At 42.7% G+C, this 27450-nt stretch overlaps 1 protein-coding gene across 1 annotated transcript in view; it reads right to left on the reverse strand.

The window, feature by feature from the left end:
- The window catches only part of LOC144754936 (uncharacterized), a 403817-nt gene that overhangs the window by 123967 nt on the left and 252400 nt on the right, over nt 1-27450 (reverse strand). The window contains exons 19-30 of the mRNA XM_078643299.1: nt 27129-27195; nt 26777-26990; nt 26101-26152; nt 20779-20845; nt 20426-20639; nt 17879-17930; nt 15921-15987; nt 15568-15781; nt 13042-13093; nt 6518-6584; nt 6158-6371; nt 5463-5514 (exon numbers count right to left, since the gene is read on the reverse strand). Of these exons, the coding sequence (XP_078499425.1) occupies nt 5463-5514; nt 6158-6371; nt 6518-6584; nt 13042-13093; nt 15568-15781; nt 15921-15987; nt 17879-17930; nt 20426-20639; nt 20779-20845; nt 26101-26152; nt 26777-26990; nt 27129-27195 (1332 nt within the window). The remainder of the gene's footprint in view (nt 1-5462; nt 5515-6157; nt 6372-6517; nt 6585-13041; nt 13094-15567; nt 15782-15920; nt 15988-17878; nt 17931-20425; nt 20640-20778; nt 20846-26100; nt 26153-26776; nt 26991-27128; nt 27196-27450) is intronic.

Consider the following 27450-nt stretch of genomic DNA (forward strand, 5'->3'; position numbering starts at 1 on the left):
CTTGTTATGGAGTTCTAACAGGGCTAACTGGTCAACTTGAAATCAAGGCAAACACATTTTAGTTCTACATTTTTTGGTTCAGAAATTACGATGTTTTCCTCTACAACATGTAGGACACTGTATAATGTTAAAAAAAGTCTATCTTTGAGACTGAAAGCTCCATTTTAAATTGTTTATAGGGGTTAAGGGTTGACAGTAAACAAACCGTTTTTTTTGTCCTCATATCGCCATTGTTTGCAAAGTTAAGCCTGACACCCCACCTGTACCACCCCAGGCAATTTGCATTTGAACATCTAGTCCTACGATCCAGTCCATCCAGTTTCCTGGTTCCACGCAGGTGCAATCATAGGACAAGGCAATTAGGTTCATCCTGTTCCATTCCAGCTCAAAAAATCATCCCAGATCTTACTACTTGGGCCACCCTCAATTCCTGTATCCATTTTGCAAATAGTTTTAACCACCTGGAGCCAATCAAGACCACGAGGTGGTATGGGGTCTGTCCAGCTCTTGCAGATCTCTCTTCTGGCAAGGAGGATCATATAAAAAAGTAAGGTCTGCCTATTTGCTGATAGGGACAGAGTCGGCTGATTTTCCAGCCTTATCAGTATCAATGTGAAGCTCATTTTAATATTGGTCTGCAGAATAGCGTTAATTACTTTCTTGACCCTATGCCAATGCTCCTGTAGCTGGGGGCATTCAAAAAACATACGTTGATCGCTAGCACTTAGCATACTGCATCTACGGCATCTTGGAGCTGGGGCTGATATAAATTTTGCAAGTTTCTGGGGGGTCCAATAGAGCCTGTTAACTGTAAAGAAGTGGTTTCTTTTCAGATTGGCTGGTTTAACCACCTTGTAGAGTAGTCTGAATGAGGGTTGCCAGATTCTCTGCGGCTCGGTCATCTGAATTACCCCATCCCAGATCACATATGGTGGTTTTAACTTCTTATCTTCCGAGAGCAACAGAGTCCAGTAACATTCAGTGACTTCCTTACTTTTAAGAGCCTCATTCTGCATTTTTCTTTCAAATTCCAACACTCCGCCGATCTCCCTTCTATTGCCCTCCACCCAAGATAGCAACTGCAGGTATTTGAATCTTGAGAGGGAATCACCTGTTTTTGCCATCAAGATTTCCCATGGCATTACAAGGATATTCCCCCACAGTTCAATTCCCGCCCTCCTTAATGGGATACTTAGCTGATCTTGGAGGCACTCTGGCGTGCCTGGTGAGTCCCAAATTGGTGCACCATCCGAAATATAGCCCATTCCAAGTATTTTCCTTATCGCTAACCATAGGGTAAGTGCTGCCTTAAGCGTCTTCAGTCTAACTTTTTAAAAAAATATCCTTGCCCCAAACCTATAAAGAAACTCTTTAGAGCCCCACTCCTTTACCATTTCCTCCATTAGCCCATCCCATTCCAAGGGCCCCGGTTTGCCTAAAAGGATTCTGCAGTTTTTTAAACTGGAAGGCCATGCAATATTGTCTTAGATCCGGAAGAGCCAACCCGCATTTTTCCAACTTATGCCTCTGTTTCTTCCACGCAAGCCTGGCTACCATCGCTGCCCAGACAAAACTAACCAATTTCCCCTGTAGTTTATCGATCATGCCTTTGGGAAAAGTGAGAGGAATGCAATTAAAAAGAAATGTCAGTTTGGGTAGTAGCACCATTTTAATTAAATGCACTTTTCCATATAATGACGGGCAGATTCTTCCATCTGGCTAGTGTTTTATTAATTTCCTTTGCTACCCTCTCTAGATAGAGCTGAGGAATTCCCTGTAATGAGTTGTTGTTGCCTATTCCAAGGTATCTGATCTCTCTCTGAACATCCCTTCCAATCTGGAACATTCCAACACAATACCCCAGTTTTTGCATTGTTGACCAGATAGCCGGATAGCGCCTCCAACTCTTCAGCTAAAATTTCCACCCTCGGAATAGTTAGGACCGGATCTGACATAAAGAATACAAGATCATCCACATATTGCGCGATTTTCTTTTTATATGTACCTGCACTAAAAGCGACTACTTGATCATCCTGACGAAGCATCTGGGCAAATGGTTTGATATACATATCAAACAATAATGATGAGATGGGGCACCCCTGTTGCGTCCCCCTAAAGATTGGGAAACTCTTAGTGAGAGAACCAGTAATAAGAATCCTAGCAAATGCACGGTTATATAAAGCTTTTAGTGCTGTTATAAAGCGTGGCCCAAACCCCATAACCTCCAGTACTTCCTATAACTAGTCCCACATACGTGGTCAATGGCCTTGGCGGCATCCAATGTAACTACCGCCAAGGTTACCGACCTTGATGTGGTCAAGTCTATGCTACCAATTAATTGTTAAGTCAATTTGTGGACCTGCCTCCCAGTGATAAATCCTTTTTGATCCACATGAATAAGCTGCAGAGCTAGTTTAGCCAACCTACATACTAGAATGCTAACAAAGATTTTATAGTCCCATTCAGCAGGGAGATTGGTCGGTATTTCCTGGGGTCCTTGGCTCGTTTTAAGATCAACACTATGGAGGCTTCTTTCCACGATTCTGGAACCTGTGTCTCCCCCATGTAGACTGTGTTAAAGAGGTTCTCCCAAGCAGGGAGGACTTACCCTAATAATAATTTATAGACTTCTGAGGGGATGGTATCTATGCCAGCAGTCTTTCAATTCTTAATTCTCGTGATTGCCCCCCCTCTCTCTTCCTGGGTAACTGGAGCGTCCATCATCTTTTCCCCTTCGCCATTCAATACAGAGAAGCCAAGTGCCCTAAGCCATCCTTTAAGCTGTTGGTGGTCTGGAGTAATATCTTCCCTATAGAGCTGAGAAAAAAGTGCAACTACATGATTCTGTATACCTTCACAGTTGTCAAACACCTCCCCAGACGACAGCCTCAGCTCCTTAATCTCATTCCTAGTTCTATCAACCATGGCCTTCCGGGCCAATAGCGCCCCTGTTTTCTCTCCATATTCAAATTCCTGCCACCTTGCCTTACATTTTAACTCCAACCTGATCTTATATTTCAGTTGGGCCTCTTCTTACCTTCTTACCATCCCCTCCCTTTCTTCTCCCTCATTTATAGATTACAAGGCTTCCTCAAGATTGCCCACTTCCCTTTCTATATTTACTAATCCAGCCCTCTTTTCTCTACCTTTAGCACAGCCAAGACTTTTAAAACCCCCCGTATAAATGGCTTAAAGGCATCCCACACTATTCCAGGGGAGGCAGTGTCTTCATTAATCATAAAGTATTCGGATGCAGCCTTTTTCAAGGCAATCACCACACCCTCATTTAAGAGAAGGGCACACTTTATTGTCCATCTCTTACGAGGCTGCGGTCATGGGGCCTGTAATGTCATAATAACCGCTGAGAGACCTGAAATGTGGGCTGGAAGATGTTCAATATTTTTAATATTAGACGCTAAGCATCTTTCAACCAAAAAATAGTCCAATCTGGATAAGTGATGATATTTTTTACTGTGGTAGGTATACCCTCTCACCTTCCCTCTCAGATGCCTCCAAGCGCCTAATAACCCAAGGTCCTGCATTAAGCTTTTCAAGGCATACCTCGCTCTCTAGGCACTGGGGCACTATCCCTCCTTGTAGACCAGTCCATTACAGGATCCAACAGTATATTAAAATCCCTGCCCACAATCACAGGGACTAATATATCTATTAATCTCAGTTACAACTCTATAATGTACTGTGGGTCGTCCTCATTAGGTTCATAGAAGCCGGCACATATGAACTCATTATCTGTCCATTTCATACCCGCTAAGATCCATCTACCAGTGCTATCCGTACTTGAGGGCTTGAGCTCCATCCCACTGCCTCTTCTAATTAAAATTGCAACACCCTTGCAGCATTCTGCTTGGTTGGAGACTGCAAAATTCTGGATCCAACCCCACCTGCCAACAAATCCTTACTCTCACTTGCTAACAAATGTGTCTCCTGTAAAACCATGATTTGCACCTGACTTTCTTCCAGATTCCTCAGCACTACCCTCTGTCTGGGTTTTGGCTGTTCACATTCCATGTAAGTTTATCAATGCTAGCCATCGTACTTCCTCTCTGATTCCACCTCCTGCTTCATCGCTGACTCATTGATGCTCTCCCAACTGGGTGATTCTGAGGGCTTTTTTTTTATAAGCAAACCTTATGAGAAAAAATGTGTTTGCAAAAAAAAATAACCTTGAGTATTACTTAGGGTTTCTGGCATTGTGCTTGCTCTAAGGGAAGCAAATACTAACAAGTTCTTCACCAAAGATATGTCACACATCTAGTACCCTCCTCCCCCTACTTTTCAGAAATTACCTTACTTGCAGGCAGTCCACCATTGATTTTACCCCACAAAAAATATTTCTGTAGTGGTTACCTGGTCCAATATTAGCTCACAATTTGTCACTGAATGAGAGTCCTCCACAAGCCTACATCCTGAACCCTTGTTGGTAGCCAACCAAGTCATTTTGAGTAGGATTGGGTACATCACCCTTGCCACACAAACCAGGTAACATACAGACCCAGGGGTAGCCAAAGGAGCTCCATGGCACCAAAGAAGCACTCTGGCAAGTCTGCTTTTCTTAAACTGAATTAGGTAGGAAGAATTTTAAGAAATATATTGAAACCTAAGGTGGAAGTCCACTTTAAAGAGTTATCTTTCACTTCTCAGTATACCAAATGGCCAATTGGTGGATCTTTTGAATTGAACTTCAATACTAGAAGACATCTTGCCTGTCCACCAGTGTGTTTTGGAGAGTCACTAAACACTGTTGCATTGCAGCAGGTTGGAACATAATGACTCCTCATTGTAAGACAAATGTAAAACATGGTCACAGCAAACGTGAATAGAGCTTCTAAGAGAGACCTATCCTGGCCACACAAATAGAAATGATATCCTTAAATACATTGTCACCCTTTTGCAGATCCTGTCTGATGACCAAATGGGTTGCTCTGCTATATGATCTCCTTCACAGGTATTTATATCTGACGGCTAAAAAGCAGGTCAAATAAAGTAAGAGTAGATGTGGTTTCTAGTAGCTCAAATAATGGTGTACAATACCACTTCATAAATTCCTGCTGAATCTGGCATCATTTTAGAAAACACATTCAGTCTTAACATAGTTATCACATATTATTGCCCATCATAGAGTTTTTCTCTGTTACACCTTGTATCCACTGCCTGCCCTGCATCCCACTCCTCGCCACCACAGTAGTATTTTCCAGCCTCATAAAACAAGCTTCTGGATTATTGAAATAAGTTCCTCATTTGATGCAATTAGCCAGTGAGGGTTTTCTATGGCCATGATTTTGTCCTGCTTTTTCCCAGACTAAGAACCAATCTTACCACTGAGTATTAGAGAATCTAAATGTATGTAAAGTAAGGTTGGTAGACTCTCAAATAATAGAAATATTAATAGGTTATGGCGCACCTCTATATAAATGAAGGTACAGCACAGTAAGTGTACTTACTCTGCTGTGCTTTGAGTTAGTTGTCTTGCTGTGGTGCTGCACTGAACAGGAACTGAAAGAAAGAGAAGCAAAATTACTATACCGAGACACTGGCTAAAAACGTGACACTATATCAAAGGATTGAACCTTAAAAAGCCCGACATTTTACTACGTTTCCCGTACTGAATGCTGGGAACAACCCTTAGAAAAACTAAGAAAGGGCAAAGTCTTTAGAATTAAAAGATAAGAAAATGTTTCCCATGCTCATTGACCGGAACTGTTTTTAAGATAACATTTCCAGTCCATTTACAGTGACCAAACCTTCTAGAGCAGGTTGGTTTGACACACAAATGTTCTATTCCATCGATTTGTGAAGTGTCCTGAACATGCCACCTCTGATATGCACATTAAATGTCAACTCAGAAACTGGAAGTTGCTATCAAAGAAATGTTGTCAAGCAAACCTGCAGCGTCCCATTTCAGACCACAAACACCTTTACCGCTTTATCACATTTTTACCTAAAACGATGTCGAATTCCATCCATAATGTAATACGCTTGTGCTTTGCGGATTCCTGGCAAAATACAGCACTAGGAACTATACTCCTAAGCAACAGCATCAGAGGGATACTAGCTAAAATGATTGCAAGAAAAAGGCAGCTGTGAAGGTATCTGAAGTTATCACCAGGTACACCCGAGGTGCATCGCTCAGTTTTACCTTCGGGAGGCTGAGGAGGGCTTGTGGGTGGGAAGACAATATTGGCGGAGGTAAAAACGAAAGATCCTGTCCAGGCACCATAACTCCGGGTTGTTACTCCGTTCCTGGTGGATTCCTGGTAGCTGTCTTGTCCCGGCCTCTTCTCCATTCTTACTCTGCCTCCAGCATTGCTGACTTTCCCTGCGTTGATTGCGGCTCTGCAGATGGAAGAGTCCTGAGGGAGAAGCAGCAATAGTCAGGAAAAAAATAATATGATATTTCACGCTTACTTTTTCATTCCTAACTTAACTTGCCATATTTCTTGCAAGGTTAAAAAAACAATCAACACATGAGATGGATGTGTTCAACACATAAACTCACGTCTGTGTAGATATCGGTCCCCCACACTGCAACTTCCTGTTTCAGACATCCGTCTGGGCAAATAACTCTGGAAGAGAATAGAGAATTACTACTGTCAGCTCCTGATATGTGCACCACAGCCCTGGGTAAATGACCTATTCTTCTTTCTCTCCTATAGGAACACTTAATTGCCTGCCTGAGAAGGTGCATTTAATGTGGAAGACACCACATTTATTTGGCGATGATTGGTGAACCTCAACATGACGACAAACGACCGAACTTCTTCTCTCCTCCAGCGGCGGTACTGATAAGAAGGGAAGCGTTGACTTCACAGCGGCAGTAAATGACGGGAGTTGTGTTTTCTCCTGGTAAAGGTTACGGTGAGGAGAGTGCAGGGAGGTTAAAAATCCATCTGGAATATCGGTCAATGAGGACAATTAAATACGGAGTTTCTGAAACTCCAGATAAGGGACCCAAAATATCTATCGCAACCTCATCCCAAGGATGACTTGGCAACACTCTTTTAACCATAGGCATTTGTTTTGTCTTCAAGATTTTGTCACTTGCACAGCATTCCACACAATCCCTGACTAACCTCTCTATCTCTAAATCCATGCCAGGCCACCAAAATTGCATACGAAGAATCTCCTTCGTTTTCACAATTCCTAAATGACCACAATGAGCATGAGACAATCATGTTTTCCTTATTCCAAGAGGAGGAACAAGTTTTGTTGCACAAGTTAATAATCTTCAGTAACAGAGAGTTCACCAGAGACCAACGACCACGGCTTCTCGAAGCGAGATTTTCCCTTCAAAGAAGAAATAATTTTACAGATCTCTTCATCCTTCTCCAACTCTTTCATCCACTCAGACTCTTCTATTGCTTCCTCAGTGACCTCACACACATTGATATATTCATCCAACTCATTCATGTCATCCTCATGAAAATTCTCTGTATCAACCAATCTTGATAAACAATCAGCTGACCTATTTGCCACACCTGGAATATACTGAACTTCAAAATCAAATTCCTGTAGAGAAACAACCCATCTTCTGATCCTCGAAGATATAGCATCCAAACCTTTCTTCAAAAAACTTCTCTTAAAGGCTTGTGATCTGATAGAATGCACACTTTAGATCCCCAAATCAAGTTTCTAAATTTTCTCAATGCCCAAAAAATTGTAAGAGATTCTTTCTCTATCACAGAGTAATTAAGCTCTGATCCTTTAAGACACCTTGATGAACAACAAATAAGAGAATCTTTACCATCCTTCTTCTGAACAAGAACTGCACCAAGACCTTTGTCACTTGCATCCGTAAATAAAACAGTAGGAAGACCAGGAACAAATGCATGAAGAGAGGGAGCTTTGTTTAACTCTTTCTTGATACTCACAAATTCACTTCTGCACTCAGGGGACCAATCAAAAACAACATTCTTGGCTGTCAACCTTCTCAAATTATGAGTTTTGTCTGCAAAATTGATAATAAATTTCCCATAACACTCAACCATTTCAAGAAAAGAGAGTAACTCCTCCTTATTAAGTGGTTCTTTTACCTTGTCAATAGATTCAACCAAATCTTTCTTCGGAAAAACACCCTTACCAGTAATACGATGTCCTAAGTAATTAACCTCTTCTACTCTAAACTTACACTTATTTTTTTAAAGAGAAATACCCTCCTCATTTAAGCGATTCAGCACAGCACACACACATCTATCATGTTCCTGGATATCATTACCATAAATCAAAAGATCATCTTGATAACATTTAACACCTATCAACCCCCTCAAAATTCTAGACATAATTCTTTGAAAAACTGAGGCCGCTGATACAAGGCCAAAGGGCATCCTCTTAAACTTAAAAGTGCCCATGGGTGTAATGAAGGCAGTTAGATCCTGGGAGGACTCATCTAACTCCACCTGGTGGTAAGCGGAAGCTAGATCAAGAGTAGTGAAAAATTTCGCACCTTCCAAAGTCCCAACCATCTCATTAATATTTCTGTGTCGGTTTGTGGATGAGGTTAATAAACCCACTTACCTGCTTTACGATGTTCGTTTCTTTTATTTAATGTGGAAGACACCACAGTGCATATAGCTCTAAAACCACTATTAAGCAAAAATCACCCATTACTGCCGTTTTTGACTAGTTTCCTTTATTCATGTATTTTTAGAGCCAAGATTTTTAGGCCGCAGTTTAATTTGAGTAGTAGTTGCCCAGAATATTGTATACCAATTTTGGAGAGCTATCTGAAATTGTAAAGAGCCCAGTCGTGGCTTTTATGAAGAAAGAGATCCATAAGATTCTGTCAAACTGTTGACATGATTAAAGCACAAGATAACATATAATGAAAGAAGAGTAGTGTTATACTTGAACTTATACTGTCTTTTCTCGACCTGTGTACTGGCAAAATGAACCGGTATCTCAGGATAATGAGCAGAGGTTAAACATTAGAAAGATAGGTGTAAGGTTCCTGAAAGATCATACAATAACCATTGACTTCATGCCCTGGACACACGCACTGTGCTATCTGAAAAGTGGGTATGGTACCATTTCTTCTACGACATATTCTGCCCCTAATTAATTGAAAAATCAAGGAGATGGATGTAAAGCTTAAATTAATCTCAGCCACAGGGAAGCATCTCAATCCATCGTTTAAGCACACCGTGCACCTCAATTTTGACTCAGTCATATGCAAATCAGCCATGACCCTGCTTCTCATGGGACCAGTCTAGCCCGGACAGCCAGGCCAGATCCTCCCTGAACTGGAACACAAGCAACCCAGGACTGGTTCTGTCCTTGTTATGGGCTCTTCAGCTGGGTATAGCTTGGTTCCAGTGGCGTAGTGTGCCTGGAACTCATGCCTGGGCACACCGGACGCGACTAGGGCGTCAAATGCAAAAACAACAAGGTGATGCATGGAATGCTTGAATTTATCTCAGCCACTGACAATCATTTGGAACGCATTCTGATCAATTGTTTCTCACACAGTACCCAGTCATATGCAAATCAACCTTGGCCCTGCTTCTCATGGGAACAGTCCAGAACTACCAGACCAGGCCCTCCCTGACCCAGAACACAAGCAAACCAGGACCAGTTTCACTCTTATTATTGGCTCCTTAGCAGGTCACAGTCAACACTGATTTACATATACCTGGATCCAAACTGAGGTGGCATTCTGTGCAAAATAACAATGGATTGGGATACGGCCGATGTGATTACCAGTCGCTGAGATTCATTCAAGCACTCCATCCATCACTGTCCTGTATATGTAATTTATCGTAAGCCTATGGCTCAGTGGGTATTTCCTTCTTCTACCAAAATAATGCCTTATTATTATTAAAACCAATAGCATTGATATTGTCCCATTTATGAGAACTGTAAACTCTCATATGTCTTTTACAACAAACATGAAATGCCCCAGAGATACAATATAACCAAGAATAATAGCAAAGACATAAGACATGATAAACATACGATGAAGTATAAGAGAAAATGTAAATTCAATCAGTTGAAATTTAGTGAATACATGCACTTTTCGGGTCATTACAAATTGCTTTTTCTGACTTAAGGTCTATTTCGAAAATAATCGATATTTTTGCATAGTTGTGTTTTTTTCCAAAGGAGTGATGAAGTGCACACATAGGATTCGTTATGGGTGTCCAGTTAATCGCATTTAAAATGGAAAATGCTATCACTTCCAACTCAGGATTATGAGATTCTTGATATCTCTGAAGATAAACAATATTTCACCGAGTGACCTCAGATGCTGACATAAGCCAAGTTTTTCAGCAGAAATACGAAGCATAACCATGCAGGAATCTGCACAGAAACACCAAGGGCCATATTATCAAGAAAGGGTGATGCATTATCGCCACTATTATCGGCAGGAAACTGCCGCTAAAGTGGCGATAATGGGCTTGATAATATGCCCTTGTGAATTCCCATGGAAGCCCAGGTTAACACCAGGACCTAGGCTTCTATGGGAATTCACAAGGGCATATTATCAAGCCCATTATCGCCACTTTAGCTGCAGTTTCCTGCCGATAAAAGCAGCGATAATGTATCGCCTTTTCTTGATAATATCAGTATGTTTTTGCCCAACATCAAATAATCTGAAGTATTCTTCTTACCCTCGGACAGCTTTTGTCTGAAGTGTAATAGACTTCAAAAAAATCTTTACAAGCCGCTGATGCCCTTTGAAATTAAGGCACAAGAATTTGTTTTGAAATTTGTTGGTTCAGAAATTACTGAACTTTCTTCTACAACATGTACTACATACAATAACTTTTTTTTAAAGATGTATTAGAGACTGAACACTCATCTCTAATATAATTTGATAGTAATTGAGGCATAAGGATTAACAAACCTTTTAATAACATCTTATTCTACAAAAAAAAACATTTGGACGGCTTTTAGGAATAGTGCCCGATCTAAGTGGGAAAATCCTTTCATATTCCTTTCCAACAACATGTCAGAAATCAAGCACACCTGCATAACCCAAACACAGATTTGGAGGGCACGTTAGTTACCGGCACCAGGTTTGTCTTCGTCTTAAATTTACAGTGGAACTTTAAAAAAAATCTTTCTTTGTCGAAGTATCCAAGTGAAAAGGATTTGCTGCAGTGGAGAACATAGCAGGTGCTAAGTAAATTCAGGCTGACTGGCTATCCACCTTGGTGGATCAAATACAAGGTACTTCCCAGTCGTCTGTCAGTTCTCCAGGCAGATTTCATGGACAAAGTCTCCCAGTCCCTGGTTTGAGTTTTTCGGAACCATGAGTACCACTGAGACTACTTCCATGGATCCAGGACCTAAGGGGCACCACTTGAGGGGTTAAGACTGCAGTCCAGGAGCAGAGTTCAAGGCCTCTAGAAGCTTGTTGTGGTCTTGTAACTCACACAGGAAGCCAGCCAGTTAGCCCTTGGAATCACTCTGGTGGTCCTGGGTTCAAGGGAGCAAGCCCAATCTCCATTTCTCAGGCAGCAGGGATCTTTTTCTGGCTGCAGTGCAGCAAGGCAGTCCTTCTTCTGAGTCTTCCACATCCAGAAGAGATGGGATTGGGGTCTGAGAGTGAGAGGCATGATATCAGGTTCCTTTGTTTGTGCAGGATGCAAAGCCGTTTGAAGTCAAAGTGGGGTTGTGTACAGCCCCCAGCCACCCTGGCAGGATATCCCATCTTGTCCACACCTAGTAATACCCTTTGTTTCACCTTCTGGCAACAGTATACAACCTACAACAGCAGAGTCATGTAATCCGGGCTACTGACAGAAAGGCACAGTGGCTTTGGGACCAAAAATGCTAACTTTCTAAAAGTAGCATTTTTACAATTGTAACATAAAATCCAACGTTACCATTATAGAGGATTTTACATTATAATTCAAAATAGGTCAAGAAATATTTTCCTACTATCTCCCAATCTAAAGCTAGTATTCGTTAAATGTAATAAGGCAATCTAATGTAAGTCTATGGGAAAGGTAGTCCTTTCAGTAGTGAAAACCAAAGTTAGGAATTTTTCACTACCGGGACATCTACCAGGACATGTTATCTTTTAAAAACAAAGAAAAACCAAAGGTGATGATGGACGGAGTGTTGACAATACAAACACTCACCCCCAGTCAACTGATCTGGGTTTAATCCATCACCGTTCTTTAGCTCACTCCACCACCCCAGTTCAGACATGGCCATATGCAAATCAGTCTGACCCTGTGCCTCATGGGAACAGTTCAGCCCGAACTGCCAAGCCATGTCTTCCCTGGACCGGAATCAAGCTTCCCAGGACCGGTTTCTGGCATTACAGCCGTCTTCAGCCGGGATTGCTTGACTCCAGTGACAAAGTGAGCAAGGGACTCACGTCTGAGCATACCCTGCCAACTTAGGGCGAACAAAGAAAAACCAAAGGTGATGATGGACGGAGTGTTGACAATACAAACACTCACCCCCAGTCAACTGATCTGGGTTTAATCCATCACCGTTCTTTAGCTCACTCCGCCACCCCAGTTCAGACATAGCCATATGCAAATCAGTCTGACCCTGTGCCTCATGGGAACAGTTCAGCCCGAACTGCCAAGCCATGTCTTCCCTGGACCGGAATCAAGCTTCCCAGGACCGGTTTCTGGCATTACAGCCGTCTTCAGCCGGGCTTGCTTGACTCCAGTGGCAAAGTGAGCAAGGGACTCACGTCTGAGCATACCCTGCCAACTTAGGGCGAACAAAGAAAAACCAAAGGTGATGATGGACGGAGTGTTGACAATACAAACACTCACCCCCAGAATTTTTCACTACCGGGACATCTACCAGGACATGTTATCTTTTAAAAACAAGTACTGGAGAGCCTTGCACAACTGGTGTCAGGGTACCTAGGATAAAGTATTGTTTTGGTGAAGTTATTAATCAGCCAGTTTCCTATGGAGGGTATAGAGCTGTCTTGTCTAGTCAGTGAATGTTAAAGAATCTGAATTTAGGTCAAGTGGGGTTGGTAGACTCTGAAAGGTAAATTAATACAAATATGCAATGTGCTCCAATACAAAGAAAGACAATTGTACTCACTCTGTTGTACTTTGAGTTAGCTGTCTTGCTGTGGTACTGCACTGAACAGAATCTGAAGAAAAGAGAAAATAATTACCAAATTTGGAGATTGTCTGAAAAGATGACCTTTTATCAACTGTTTCAAGAGTGAAATCCCCAAGTTGCTGATGGTTCAGTATTCATTTGTCAGAAGGACCTGATGGAGCAGATTTCATCTGCAGTCAGGCATTGTTTATTTTTGTGCTTCAGACAGACTGCATTTAAATTAACACGCACATTGTGGTGCAAGTTAACAACATGGCACATGAAAAATATGAAAATCAGGCCTAGTCAGTCTGAAATGCTTGTGCTGAATTAACATGTGTTTTTGCAGTGTAGAGAAAAGTGGCCTTTTTAGCTTTGAAGATTAATAGAATGTGTTTCTCTCTTCCCAGCTCATCCTTGTAATCTAAATTCACTATTTCTGTATTAAGAGACTTTGGCTTGTTTCATATTTGATAAACATGTTTAGTTTAAAACACCTCTTTTTATAATGTGTGTGAATTAACAAATGCACTAAACACTACACATGGGGCTAAATCCTTTTTTGCATGAAAAGCTATCTAAAACATTAAAGCATGTTGCTGTGTGCGCTGTATTAACTGTGTGCGCTTTTAAATTTTACACTAATGCATAAAAATGCTATGTTGCACATTGCACATTTTTGCATGTTGTACACAAATTAGAAAACGTTGCTTTAAACTAATAGCTTGGCTAGGTAAACATTTATAAGGGGTATTAGTATGAGGGAGGGAAACATAATGGGCTGATTTACATGAAATTAATATTCTCTTCGTCTCTGTTTTGTTTCTGGGCCTACAATTAAATGGCTGCCTGTGAATCCAGCAAGGGTATGACTTGCATTAAAGAAAAGAGAGCATGCGCAGACACCAGCTTGACTCAAACTGCGGAAGGAGTGAAGGCCACTTTGAACTTTGAACATTCCTGTGATTGTGCCAATGTACCAGTTAACTAAAGTATCCTTCTAGCCTGTACTGTGGAAGGAAGGAAGAGAATTAGAGTGAAACATTTTTCCTAGCAAATGTTGCAAACTTATAAAATGTATTTACTCATGTAGGCTTCTTTTGTTAAAACTGGTATAATCAGGATTTTAGAATGAGTCAGGATAGTGAGACCTCATGCCATCATGACTGACCAATCAAGTACAAGCTTTTCAGAACATGAACATTTTTTGTGTAGTCTGCCAAGAATTAGAGTATAAATAATGACCTCTTTGGAGGCGTGGTTGGCTTTTTTTGCTCACTGGCTGGCTTTCAGCTCATTTCTGCTTTTTGCCTCATTCGCATGGGTTAGGTACGAGAACGTCACAGGAGGAGATTGCTGAAGGACGGAGATTGCTTCCGAGGAGAAGGGAGGTTGGAACAGAAGGCCACATGCCTTTGAGGTCTGGTGAAGGAGGGGCTGCTTGCTCTTTAGACACAGACAGAACAGAGAGTGCAGCTGATTAAGATAGATTAGATGATAAAACTTTAAGTTTGTGCTTTGACTAATTAATTAGGTCTGAAAAAATGTATTTGTCTTATGCATTTATTTCTCTTTATGGGAGATTTTGCCAACTATTTAATTATTGATTAGCCTTGCAAGACTATTTTTCTTAGAAACTGTTTAAGAGTTTTGACTGATATTTTGCACCACATTTTCTTTCCTATATGTAATGCTTGTATGCAGAATGTAATGTGTTCTGTATTAATACTATTTTTCCTGTTTTCCAAATTCTGTAACCTGATTGATATTTTACTAATGAATAAAGGGTCAGAGAAAAATTAACTTTTGACTAGAAAATAAAACCCTTTAAAATACTCAACAACTCTCTTCTTTGGCTTACATAATAATTCCATTTTTGACTATTCAGGTTTATTTAAATCTCCTGAAGGTAATACATGTTGTCAAGGGTCCAACACCTTTTTCAGCGGTAAAATAGAGGTAGCATGAGGGTTTTGCATTGAGAAATTACCAGATGAAATTACCGCTCTATCAGACCTCTAAGAGAACCAGGGAACAGCAAACACTTTACCACTGAAAGGCAAGAAGATATTTCCCAAACATCATTCTCTCCCTACATATTATTTTCTGATCACATTTGCTGACCATTAATAGTGTCCAATGCTCGAAGAACAGTTTGTTTGGGCACAGATGTTCTATACCCTCAAGTCTCAAAATGCCCTGAATATGCTGATGCTGCAATGATGCTAGATACCTGTCCACAGAATGGAAGTAGCCGTCATAGAAATGTTACCAAGGTCATTAAATGTATCCAATTCTCAAAACAAAAACTGTTTCACAGATTTATTAAAGTTTTGCCTCCAAAACCTAAAATGTCATCTGTAAACTATACAATTGCTCTTCACGGCTTCATCGCTTAACACCTCACTAGGATCTGTTCGGCTTAATGACCTTTCAGACAGAACTGAATTATAAATATTAGTAAATAAAAGACAGCTGTGAAGATATCAACAGTTACACACTTGATGGATTACTCAGTCTTACCTTCGGGAGGCTGAGGAGGGTTTGTGGGTGGGAATACAATGTTGGCGGAGGTGAATACGAAAGATCCTGTCCAGGCACCATAACTCCGGCTTGTTACACCGTTCCGTGTGGATTCCTGGTAGCTGCCTTGTCCCGGCCTCTTCTCCATCCTCACTCTGCCTCCAGCATTGCTGACTTTCCCCGCGTTGATTGCGGCTCTGCAGATGGAAGAGTCCTGAGGAAGAAGCAGCAATGGGTATGAAATACAACATTTCACATTCACCTCTTCCTTCACATGGCCAAAGTTTTAATAATTTTCCATAGTTCCTGTAGTTACAAAAACGTATACGGAGGTGTTCAACACATAAACCTACGTCTGTGTAGATATCAGTCCCCCACACTATGGCTTCCTGTTTCAGGCATCCTTCTGGACAAATAACTCTAGAAGGGAAGAGAAAACACCATTAAGCTTCATATCTGTGCATCTCACCACGTGTTAATTGGCATAATTTTTGTCTTTTAAAGTAACAGCTAATCAGCTCTCGTTTCAATAGTCTGCTTGTGGCTTGAATTCAACTTTTGAACAAACATCTACTACTGCTGTTTTTGGACTAGATTTCTTCATGGAATCAATCTTGAGAGAAGTGATTTTCAGGTCGCAGCTTCATTACATGGTGTTGGTCCATGAAATGTCACAATAATGTCTGCCAAGAGATTATAATTAAAGAAGATTGTGTGCTAGTTTCATGGTGTTATGTAACTTTGAAAAGGGCTCAGCTAATGATCTTACAGGGGCTGCTCCTCCACTAGGGCGAAGGAGCGACACCTCACTGCTTTCTTGCAGTGCTAGAAACACAAAAAATAAAATGGTTAAAACTTTTAGTTATTAACATTTTGTGTTTGCTTTGCGCATTGCGAGTGGGCGGGGCTGCTCTGCTCTTTGAGCAGGGCAGGGGATTTGTGGTTTGCCTACTACTGTGTGCACAAAAAGTGTTTAGCCAGCCCTCTTGGGCCACCCAAATTAGTCATGTGCACTCTTCCATTCTCCATGCAGGCTGCAATGCTGTCTGCATGGAGAATATGCCCACCCCACTAGCCCCTGGCAGGGTGCCATCCCGATCAATGTTGTGAGTGGCTTAGGGGGGGAGCCTGACTGCCTGCTTCCTGTTCCTATTGGAGGCAGGACAACAGGAGAGCTAAGTAAATTCAGGCTGACTGGCTATCCACCTTGGGTGGATCAAATAGAAGGTACTTCCCAGTCTTCAGTCCGTTCACCAGGCAGATTTCATGGACAAAGTCTCCCAGTCCCAGGTTTGAGTTTTTCGGTACCATAAGTACCACCGAGACTACTTCCATGGATCCAGGAACTGAGGGGCACCACTTGAGGGGTTAAGACTGCAGTCCAGCAGCAGGGTTCTAGGCCTCTAGAAGCTTTTTGTGGTCGTGTATCTCACACAGGAAGCCAGCCAGTTAGCCCTTGGAATCACTCTGGTGGTCCTGGGTTCAAGGGAGCAAGCCCAATCTCCATTTCTCAGGCAGCAGGGATCTTTTTCTGGCTGCAGTGCAGCAAGGCAGTCCTTCTTCTGAGTCTTCCACATCCAGAAGAGATGGGATTGGGGTCTGAGAGTGAGAGGCATGATATCAGGTTCCTTTGTTTGTGCAGGATGCAAAGCCGTTTGAAGCCAAAGTGGGGTTGTGTACAGCCCCCAGCCACCCTGGCAGGATATCCCATCTTGTCCACACCTAGTAATACCCTTTGTTTTACCTTCTGGCAGCAGTATACAACCTACAACAGCAGAGTCATGTAATCCGGGCTACTGACAGAAAGGCACAGAGGCTTTGGGACCAAAAATGCTAAAAGTAGCATTTTTACAATTGTAACATAAAATCCAACTTTTCCATTATAGTGGATTTTACATTATAATTCAAAATAGGTCAATACATATTTTCCTACTATCTCCCAATCTAAAGCTAGTATTCGTTAAATGTAATAAGGCAATCTAATGTAAGTCTATGGGAAAGGTAGTCCTTACAGTAGTGAAAACCAAAGGTAGGAATTTTTCACTACCGGGACATCTACCAGGACATGTTATCTTTTAAAAAATAGTACTGGAGAGCCTTGCACAACTGGTGTCAGGGTACCTAGGATAAAGTATTGTTTTGGTGAAGTTATTAATCAGCCAGTTTCCTATGGAGGGTATAGAGCAGTCTTGTCTAGTCAGTGAATGTTAAAGAATCTGAATTTAGGTCAAATGGGGTTGGTAGACTCTGAAAGGTAAATTAATACAAATATGCAATGTGCTCCAATATAAAGAAAGACAATTGTACTCACTCTGCTGTACTTTGAGTTAGCTGTCTTGCTGTGGTACTGCACTGAACAGAATCTGAAGAAAAGAGAAAATAATTACCAAACTTGGAGATCGTCTGAAAAGATGACCTTTTATCAACTGTTTCAAGAGTGAAATCCCCAAGTTGCTGATGGTTCAGTATTCATTTGTCAGAAGGACCTGATGGAGCAGATTTCATCTGCAGTCAGGCATTGTTTATTTTTGTGCTTCAGACAGACTGCATTTAAATTGACACGCACATTGTGGTGCATGTTAAAAACATGGCACATGAAAAATATGAAAGTCAGGCCTAGTCAGTCTGAAATGCTTGTGCTGAATTAACATGTGTTTTTGCAGTGTAGAGAAAAGAAAGTGGCCTTTTTAGCTTTGAAGATTAATAGAATGTGTTTCTCTCTTCCCAGCTCATCCTTGTAATCTAAATTCACTATTTCTGTCTTAAGAGACTTTGGCTTGTTTCATATTTGATAAACATGTTTAGTTTAAAACAGCTCTTTTTATAATGTGTGTGAATTAACAAATGCACCAAACACTACACATGGGGCTAAATGCTTTTTTGCATGAAAAGCTATCTAAAACATTAAAACATGTTGATGTGTGCGCTGTATTAACTGTGTGCGCTATATTACCTGTGTGCGCTTTTAAATTTTACACTAATGCATAAAAATGCTATGTTGCACATTGCACATTTTTGCATGGTGTACACAAATTAGAAAACGTTGCTTTAAACTAATAGCTTGGCTAGGTAAACATTTATAAGGGGTATTAGTATGAGGGAGGGAAACATAATGGGCTGATTTACATGAAATTAATATTCTCTTTGTCTCTGTTTTGTTTTTGGGCCTACAATTAAATGGCTGCCTGTGAATCCAGCAAGGGTATGACTTGCATTAAAGAAAAGAGAGCATGCGCAGACACCAGCTTGACTCAAACTGCGGAAGGAGTGAAGGCCACTTTGAACTTTGAACATTCCTGTGATTGTGCCAATGTACCAGTTAACTAAAGTATCCTTCTAGCCTGTACTGTGGAAGGAAGGAAGAGAATTAGAGTGAAAACTTTTCCTAGCAAATGTTGCAAACTTATAAAATGTATTAACTCATGTAGGCTTCTTTTGTTAAAACTGGTATAGTCAGGATTTTAGAATGAGTCAGGATAGTGAGACCTCATGCCATCATGACTGACCAATCAAGTACAAGCTTTTCAGAACATGAAAATTGTTTGTGTAGTCTGCCAAGAATTAGAGTATAAATAATGACCTCTTTGGAGGCGTGGTTGGCTTTTTTTGCTCACTGGCTGGCTTTCAGCTCATTTCTGCTTTTTGCCTCATTCACATGGGTTAGGTACGAGAACGTCACAGGAGGAGATTGCTGAAGGGCGGAGATTACTTCCGAGGAGTAGGGAGGTTGGAACGGAAGGCCACATGCCTTTGAGGTCTGGTGAAGGAGGGGCTGCTTGTTCTTTAGACACAGACAGAACAGAGAGTGCAGCTGATTAAAATAGATTAGATGGTAAAACTTTAAGTTTATGCTTTAACTAATTAATTAGGTCTGAAAAAATGTATTTGTCTTATGCATTTATTTCTCTTTATGGGAGATTTTGCCAACTATTTAATTATTGATTAGCCTTGCAAGACTATTTTTCTTAGAAACTGTTTAAGAGTTTTGACTGATATTTTGCGCCACATTTTCTTTCCTATATGTAATGCTTATATGCAGAATATAATGTGTTCTATATTAATACTATTTTTCCTGTTTTCCAAATTCTGTAACCTGATTGATATTTTACTAATGAATAAAGGGTCAGAGAAAAATTAACTTTTGACTAGAAAATAAAACCCTTTAAAATACTCAACAACTCTCTTCTTTGGCTTACATAATAATTAAATTTTTGACTATTCAGGTTTATTTAAATCTCCTGAAGGTAATACATGTTGTCAAGGGCCCAACACCTTTTTCAGAGGTAAAATAGAGGTAGCATGAGGGTTTTGCATTGAGAAATTACCAGATGAAATTACCGCTCTATCAGACCTCTAAGAGAACCAGGGAACAGCAAACACTTTACCACTGAAAGGCAAGAAGATATTTCCCAATCATCATTCTCTCCCTACATATTATTTTCTGATCACATTTGCTGACCATTAATAGTGTCCAATGCTTGAAGAACAGTTTGTTTGGGCACAGATGTTCTATTCCCTCAAGTCTCAAAATGCCCTGAATATGCTGATGCTGCAATGATGCTAGATACCTGTCCACAGAATGGAAGTAGCCGTCATAGAAATGTTACCAAGGTCATTAAATGTATCCCATTCTCAAAAGAAAAACTGTTTCACAGATTTATCAAATTTTTGCCTCCAAAACCTAAAATGTCATCTGTAAACTATACAATTGCTCTTCACGGCTTCATCGTTTAACAGCTCACTAGGACCTGTTCGGCTTAATGACCTTTCAGACAGAACTGAATTATAAATATTAGTAAATAAAAGACAGCTTTGAAGAAATCAACAGTTACACACTTGATAGATTACTCAGTTTTACCTTCGGGAGGCTGAGGAGAGCTTGTGGGTGGGAATACGATGTTGGCGGAGGTAAATACGAAAGATCCTGTCCAGGCACCATAACTCCGGCTTGTTACACCGTTCCGTGTGGATTCCTGGTAACTGCCTTGTCCCGGCCTCTTCTCCATCCTCACTCTGCCTCCAGCATTGCTGACTTTCCCCGCGTTGATTGCGGCTCTGCAGATGGAAGAGTCCTGAGGAAAAAGCAGCAATGGGTATGAAATACAACATTTCACATTCACCTCTTCCTTCACATGGCCAAAGTTTTAATAATTTTCCATAGTTCCTGTAGTTACAAAAACGTATACGGAGGTGTTCTACACATAAACTTACGTCTGTGTAGATATCAGTCCCCCACACTACGGCTTCCTGTTTCAGGCATCCTTCTGGACAAATAACTCTAGAAGGGAAGAGAAAACACCATTAAGCTTCATATCTGTGCATCTCACCACGTGTTAATTGGCATAATTTTTGTCTTTTAAAGTAACAGCTAATCAGCTCTCATTTCAATAGTGTGCTTGTGGCTTGAATTCAACTTTTAAACAAACATCTACTACTGCTGTTTTTGGACTAGATTTCTTCATGGAAACAATCTTGAGAGAAGTGATGTTCAGGTCGCAGCTTCATTAGATGGTGTTGGTCCAAGAAATGTCACAATAATGTCTGCTAAGAGATTATAATTAAAGAAGATTGTGTGCTAGTTTCATGGTGTCATCTAACTTTGGAAAGGGCTCAGCTAATGATCTTACAGGGGCTGCTCCTCCACTAGGGCGAAGGAGCGACACCTCACTGCTTTCTTGCAGTGCTAGAAAGACAAAAAATAAAATGGTAAAAACTTTTAGTTATTACCATTTTATGTTTGCTTTGCGCATTGCGAGTGGGCAGGGCAGCTCTGCTCTTTGAGCAGGGCAGGGGATTTGTGGTTTGCCTACTGCTGTGTGCACAAAAAGTGTTTAGCCAGCCCTCTTGGGCCACCCAAATTAGTCATGTGCACTCTTCCATTCTCCATGCAGGCTGCAATGCTGTCTGCATGGAGAATATGCCCACCCCACTAGCCCCTGGCAGGGTGCCATCCCGATCAATGTTGTGAGTGGCTTAGGGGGGGAACCTGACTGCCTGCTTCCTGTTCCTATTGGAGGCAGGACAGCAGGAGAGCTAAGTAAATTCAGGCTGACTGGCTATCCACCTTGGGTGGATCAAATAGAAGGTACTTCCCAGTCTTCAGTCCGTTCACCAGGCAGATTTCATGGACAAAGTCTCCCAGTCCCAGGTTTGAGTTTTTCGGTACCTTAAGTACCATCGAGACTACTTCCATGGATCCAGGACCTGAGGGGCACCACTTGAGGGGTTAAGACTGCAGTCCAGCAGCAGGGTTCAAGGCCTCTAGAAGCTTTTTGTGGTCTTGTAGCTCACACAGGAAGCCAGCCAGTTAGCCCTTGGAATCACTCTGGTGGTCCTGGGTTCAAGGGAGCAAGCCCAATCTCCATTCCTCAGGCAGCAGGGAACTTTTTCTGGCTGCAGTGCAGCAAGGCAGTGCTTCTTCTGAGTCTTCCACACCCAGAAGAGATCAGTTTGGTGTCTGAGAGTGATAAGCATGATTTGTACAGGACGCAAAGCCCTTTGAAGTCAAAGTGGGGTTGTGTAGAACCCCCTGCCACCCTGGCAGGATATCCCATCTTGTCCACACCTAGTAGTACCCTTTGTTTCACCTTCTGGCAGCAGTATACAACCCACAACAGCAGAGTCATGTAACCCGGGCTACTGACAGAAAGGCACAGTGGCTTTGGGACCAAAAATGCTAACTTTCTAAAAGTAGCATTTTTACAATTGTAACATAAAATCCAACTTTACCATTAAAGAGGATTTTACATTATAATTCAAGAGAGGCCAAGACATATTTTCCTACTATCTCCCAATCAAACATTAGCATTTGTTAAATGTAATAAGGCAACCTAATGTAAGTCTATGAGAAAGGTAGTCCTTTCAGTAGTGAAAACCAAAGTTAGGAATTTTTCACTAAGATAACATATAAAAATGAAACCCACATGTCCAACTTTTTGAAAACCATCACCCTACCCCAGGCTCATTTAAGGACTACCTTAGGGGTGATGTATAAATATTAAAAAGGAAGGTTTAGGCCTGAGAAAAGGTTACTTTCCCAAGTTGAAAAGGGCAATTTAAAACTGAACTGCAGTCTGCAGTGGCAAGCCTGTGAAATGTTTGAAAGGGCTACTTTAATAGGTGGTATAATGAATGCTGCAGTCCCACTCGTAGCATTTCATTTACAGGCCCTGTGTAAAAGTAGTGTTATTTTCTAGGGTCCTACAAGTAAATTAAATGTGTCAATTAGATGTAAAGATTGCCAGACCTTTAGCACTGATTAGCAGAGCACATAGTCCTAAAGCCAACAAAAAGGAATTCAGAAAGGCAGGAGGAGTACATGCAAAAAGTATGGGGATGAACCCTGCTGGGAGAGCCAGGTCCAACACAGCTGTATTGCTGGAGTTTGGAATATAAATGTGCACCAGCAACAACCACCTCAAGTGCATCCTGCTCAACACCCGCTCCGTCCACAGACACGCCATCGAACTCTGGAACCTGCTCGACACATCACCAGACGTAGCCTTCCTCACGGAAACCTGGATGAACGCCTCCTCAGCCCCCGACATCGCCATAGCCATCCCGTATGGATACAGGATCACCCGGAGGGATCGCGTCAACCAGACCGGAGGAGACATCGCCATCGTCCACAGGAACACCATTCGCATCACGACCAACTCCGACGACACCCTCACCGCCGCCGAGCACCTCCACTTCCAGATACACACCGACCCCAAGACCACCCTCAGAGGCACTCTCATCTACAGACCCCCGGGACCACGCACACAATTCAGCGAAGCCATCGCAAACTTCATCAGCCCGTACGCCCTCACCTCCTCTGACTACATCCTCCTAGGGGACCTCAACTTTCACTTGGAAAACAACAATGACATCAACACCACCACCCTGCTGGACAACCTCGCCAACCTCGGACTCAAGCAACTGGTAAACACCCCCACCCACTACGCCGGCCACACGCTTGACCCCGTCTTCTCCTCCAGCAAGCACATCTCCTTCGGTCACTCCACCAGACTTCATTGGACTGATCACAGCTGCGTCCACTTCAACTTCAGGAGAACCACGACTCACCACCACCCGCAACAGGCTCCCCGCAGGAGCTGGAACAAGATCACCGCCGACCAGCTCACTACCTCCCTCAGCCAGAACCCTCCCGTCAGCGCAATGTACCCCAACGAAGCAGCCCGCAACTTCACACAGTGGCTCACCAACTGCGCCGACGACCTCACACCTCGGAAGAACCCACCAGGCAGACCCGGGAGCAAGAAAGCTTTGTGGTTCACCAACGAACTCAAAACATCCAAGAAACACAGCCGCACCCTCGAAAAAGCCTGGCTCCATGACCAGACTACAGAAAACATGACAGCCCTCAAGAACGCCACCCGCATACACCACCAGCTGATCAGCACCACCAAAAGAACAACATTCAAAGAACGACTGGACAACAACACCCACAAAAGCAAGGAACTCTTCAGCATTGTCAAAGAGAGCTCTCCAACCCCAGCGCCGGAAACAACGACATCACACTCTCGCAAGACCTATGCGACTCACTCGCCTCATTCTTCCACCGCAAGATCGCTGATATACACAACAGCTTTGGCGCACAGATCACGCACCCAACCACCGAACCAACGCCCCCCACCACCACCCTCCGCAACTGGACCCCGGTCAACACCGAAGCCACCACCCGCACGATGAACACCATCCACTCCGGTACCCCTACCGACCCCTGCCCCCACCACGTCTTCAACAAGGCTGACTCCATCATCGCACCCCAACTCTGGGACATCATCAACATCTCCTTCACCACCGCCACCTTCCAGGAGAGCTGGAAGCATGCCCTCCTGAAGAAACCGACAGCGGACCCCACCTACCTCAAGAACTTCCGCCCCATCTCGCTCCTCCTTTTCCTGCCAAAGTCATCGAGAAGACCGTCAACAAACAGCTCGCCGCCTTCCTCGAGACGAACGGATCCCTCGACCCCTCACAGTCCGGTTTCAGAGCCAACCACAGCACCGAGACCTCCCTCATCGCAGCCAGCGACGACATCAGATCCTTGCTCGACAACGGGGAAACAGCTGCCCTCATCCTCCATGGACCTCTCTGCAGCGTTCGACACAGTTTGCCACCGCACACTAATACAATGCCTCAGCAACACCGGAATCCAAGAGAAGGCACTGGAGGGGATTATCTTGTTCTTCGCCAGAAGAACCCAGAGAGTCCGCCTCCCCCGTTCCGATCCGCAGCCACCGAAGTCATCTGCGGCGTACCTCAAGGATCCTCACTCAGCCCCACCCTCTTCAACGTCTACATGAGCCCCCTCACGGCCATCGCATGCTAACATAACCTTAACATCATTTCCTACGCCGACGACATCCAGCTGATCCTCTCCCTCACCAATGACTCCGCCACTGCCAGAGCCAGCCTACACGAAGGAATGAAAGATGTCGCCGAGTGGATGAAGAACAGCCGCCTGAAACTGAACTCAGACAAGACGGAAGTCCTCATCCTGGGATCATTCCCCTCTGCCTGGGACGACTCCTGGTGTCCCCCTGCCCTGGGCACCACCCCCAAGCCAACGGACCACGCACGAAACCTGGGCTTGATCCTGGACTCCTCCCTCTCAATGACCAAACAAGTCAACGCCGTCTCGCCATCCTGTTTCAACACCCTGCGCATGCTCCGAAAGATCTTTTGATGGATCCCCACCGAAACCAGGAAGACGGTCACCCAGGCACTCGTCACCAGCCGACTGGACTACGGGAACACCCTCTACGCGGGAACCACAGCCAAACTACAGAAAAAACTCCAGTGCATACAGAACGCCTCCGCACGACTCATCCTGGACATCCCCCGCCACAACCACATTTCCGCCCACCTGAGAGACCTGCATTGGCTCCCCATCAGCAAGAGGATCACGTTCAGACTCCTCACCCACGCTCACAAGGCTGCTGAATGGGTTGCTCTACCATATTGACAGATATTTAGAGCTGGTGTCCAAAAAGTGGATCAGCTATAGAAACAGCAAATGGCATTTTGTATACCTCACGTAATTGTGTACCATACCACTTTTTAACATATTTATGTGTCTGGAAGCATTCAGGACACAAATTCAGTTTCTCATTAGATATTCCATAGTGGCCTTCAGAGAATATTCTTCTATTTTACTGTGTGTCCACTGCTGGCCCTCCAACCCAATCCTCCCCTTCCCAGAACACATACTTGTTATCTTTTAAAAACAAGCACTTGAGAGCCTTGCACAACTGGTGTCAGGGTACGAAGTATAAAGTATTGTTTTGGTGAAGTTATTAATTAGCCAGTTTCCTATGGAGGGTATAGAGCTGTCTTGTCTAGTCAGTGAAATGAAATGAAATGAAAATTGCACTTGTATAGCGCATAGCTACCCGGAGGCCTCGCAGCGCTTAAGTGAACGTTAAAGAATCTGATTTTAGGTCAAGTTGGGTTGGTAGACTCTGAAAGGGAAATTAATAGAAATATGCAATGTGCTTTAATATAAAGAAAGACAATTGTACTCACTCTGCTGTACTTTGAGTTAGCTGTCTTGCTGTGGTACTGCACTGAACACAATCTGAGAAAAGAGAAAATAATTATCAAACTTGGCGATCGTCTAAAAAGATGACCTTTTATCAACGGTTTCAAGAGTGAAATCCACAAGTTTCGCTGATGTTTCAGTATTCATTTGTCAGAAGGACCTCTAAGAGAACCAGCAAACACTTTACCACTGAAAGGCAAGAAGATATTTCCCAAACACCATTCTCTCCCTGTCTATTACTTTCTGATCACATTTGCTGACCTTTAATAGTGTTCAACGCTTCAAGAACAGGTTGTGTGGACACAGATGTTCTATTCCCTCAAGTCTCAAACTGCCCTGAATATGCTGATGCTGCAATGATGCTGGATACCTGCCCAGAGAATGGAAGTAGCCGTCATAGAAATGTCACCAAGGTCATTTAATGTATCCCATCCTCAAAACAAAAACTGTTTTCCATATTTATCAAAGTTTTGCCTCCAAAACCTAAAATATCATCTGTAAACTATAATCCTGCATTTCACAGCTTCATCGCTTATCACCTCACTAGGCCCTGTTCTGCTTAACGACCTTTCAGACAGAACTGAATTATAAATATTAGTAAATAAAAGACAGCTGTGAAGATATCAACAGTTACACACTTGATAGATTACTCAGTTTTACCTTCGGGCGGCTCAGGAGAGCTTGTGGGTGGGAATACGATGTTGGCGGAGGTAAATACGAAAGATCCTGTCCAGGCACCATAACTCCGGGTTGTTACTCCATTCCTGGTGGATTCCTGGTAGCTGCCTTGTCCCGGCCTCTTCTCCATCCTCACTCTGCCTCCAGCATTGCTGACTTTCCCCGCGTTGATTGCGGCTCTGCAGATGGAAGAGTCCTGAAGGAAAATCAGCAAAGGTATGAAATACAACATTTCACATTCACCTCTTCCTTCACGTGGCCAAAGTTTGCATAATTTTCCATTATTCCTGTAGTTACAAAAACGTATACGGAGGTGTTCAACACATAAACTTACGTCTGTGTAGATATCAGTCCCCCACACTACGGCTTCCTGTTTCAGGCATCCTTCTGGGCAAATAACGCTAGAAGGGAAGAGAAAACACCATTAAGCTCCATATCTATGCATCTCACCATGAGCTAATCAGCTCTCGTTTTAATAATCTGCTTGTGGCTTGAATTCAACTTTTGAACAAACATCTACTACTGCTGTTTTTGGACTAGATTTCTTCATGGAAACAATCTTAAGAGAAGTGATGTTCAGGTCGCAGCTTCATTAGATGGTGTTGGTCCAAGAAATGTCACAATAATGTCTGCCAAGAGATTATAATTAAAGAAGA

The sequence above is a fragment of the Lissotriton helveticus genome, chromosome 1_1 (assembly GCF_964261635.1).
Source record: "Lissotriton helveticus chromosome 1_1, aLisHel1.1, whole genome shotgun sequence".
Taxonomy (NCBI): domain Eukaryota; kingdom Metazoa; phylum Chordata; class Amphibia; order Caudata; family Salamandridae; genus Lissotriton; species Lissotriton helveticus.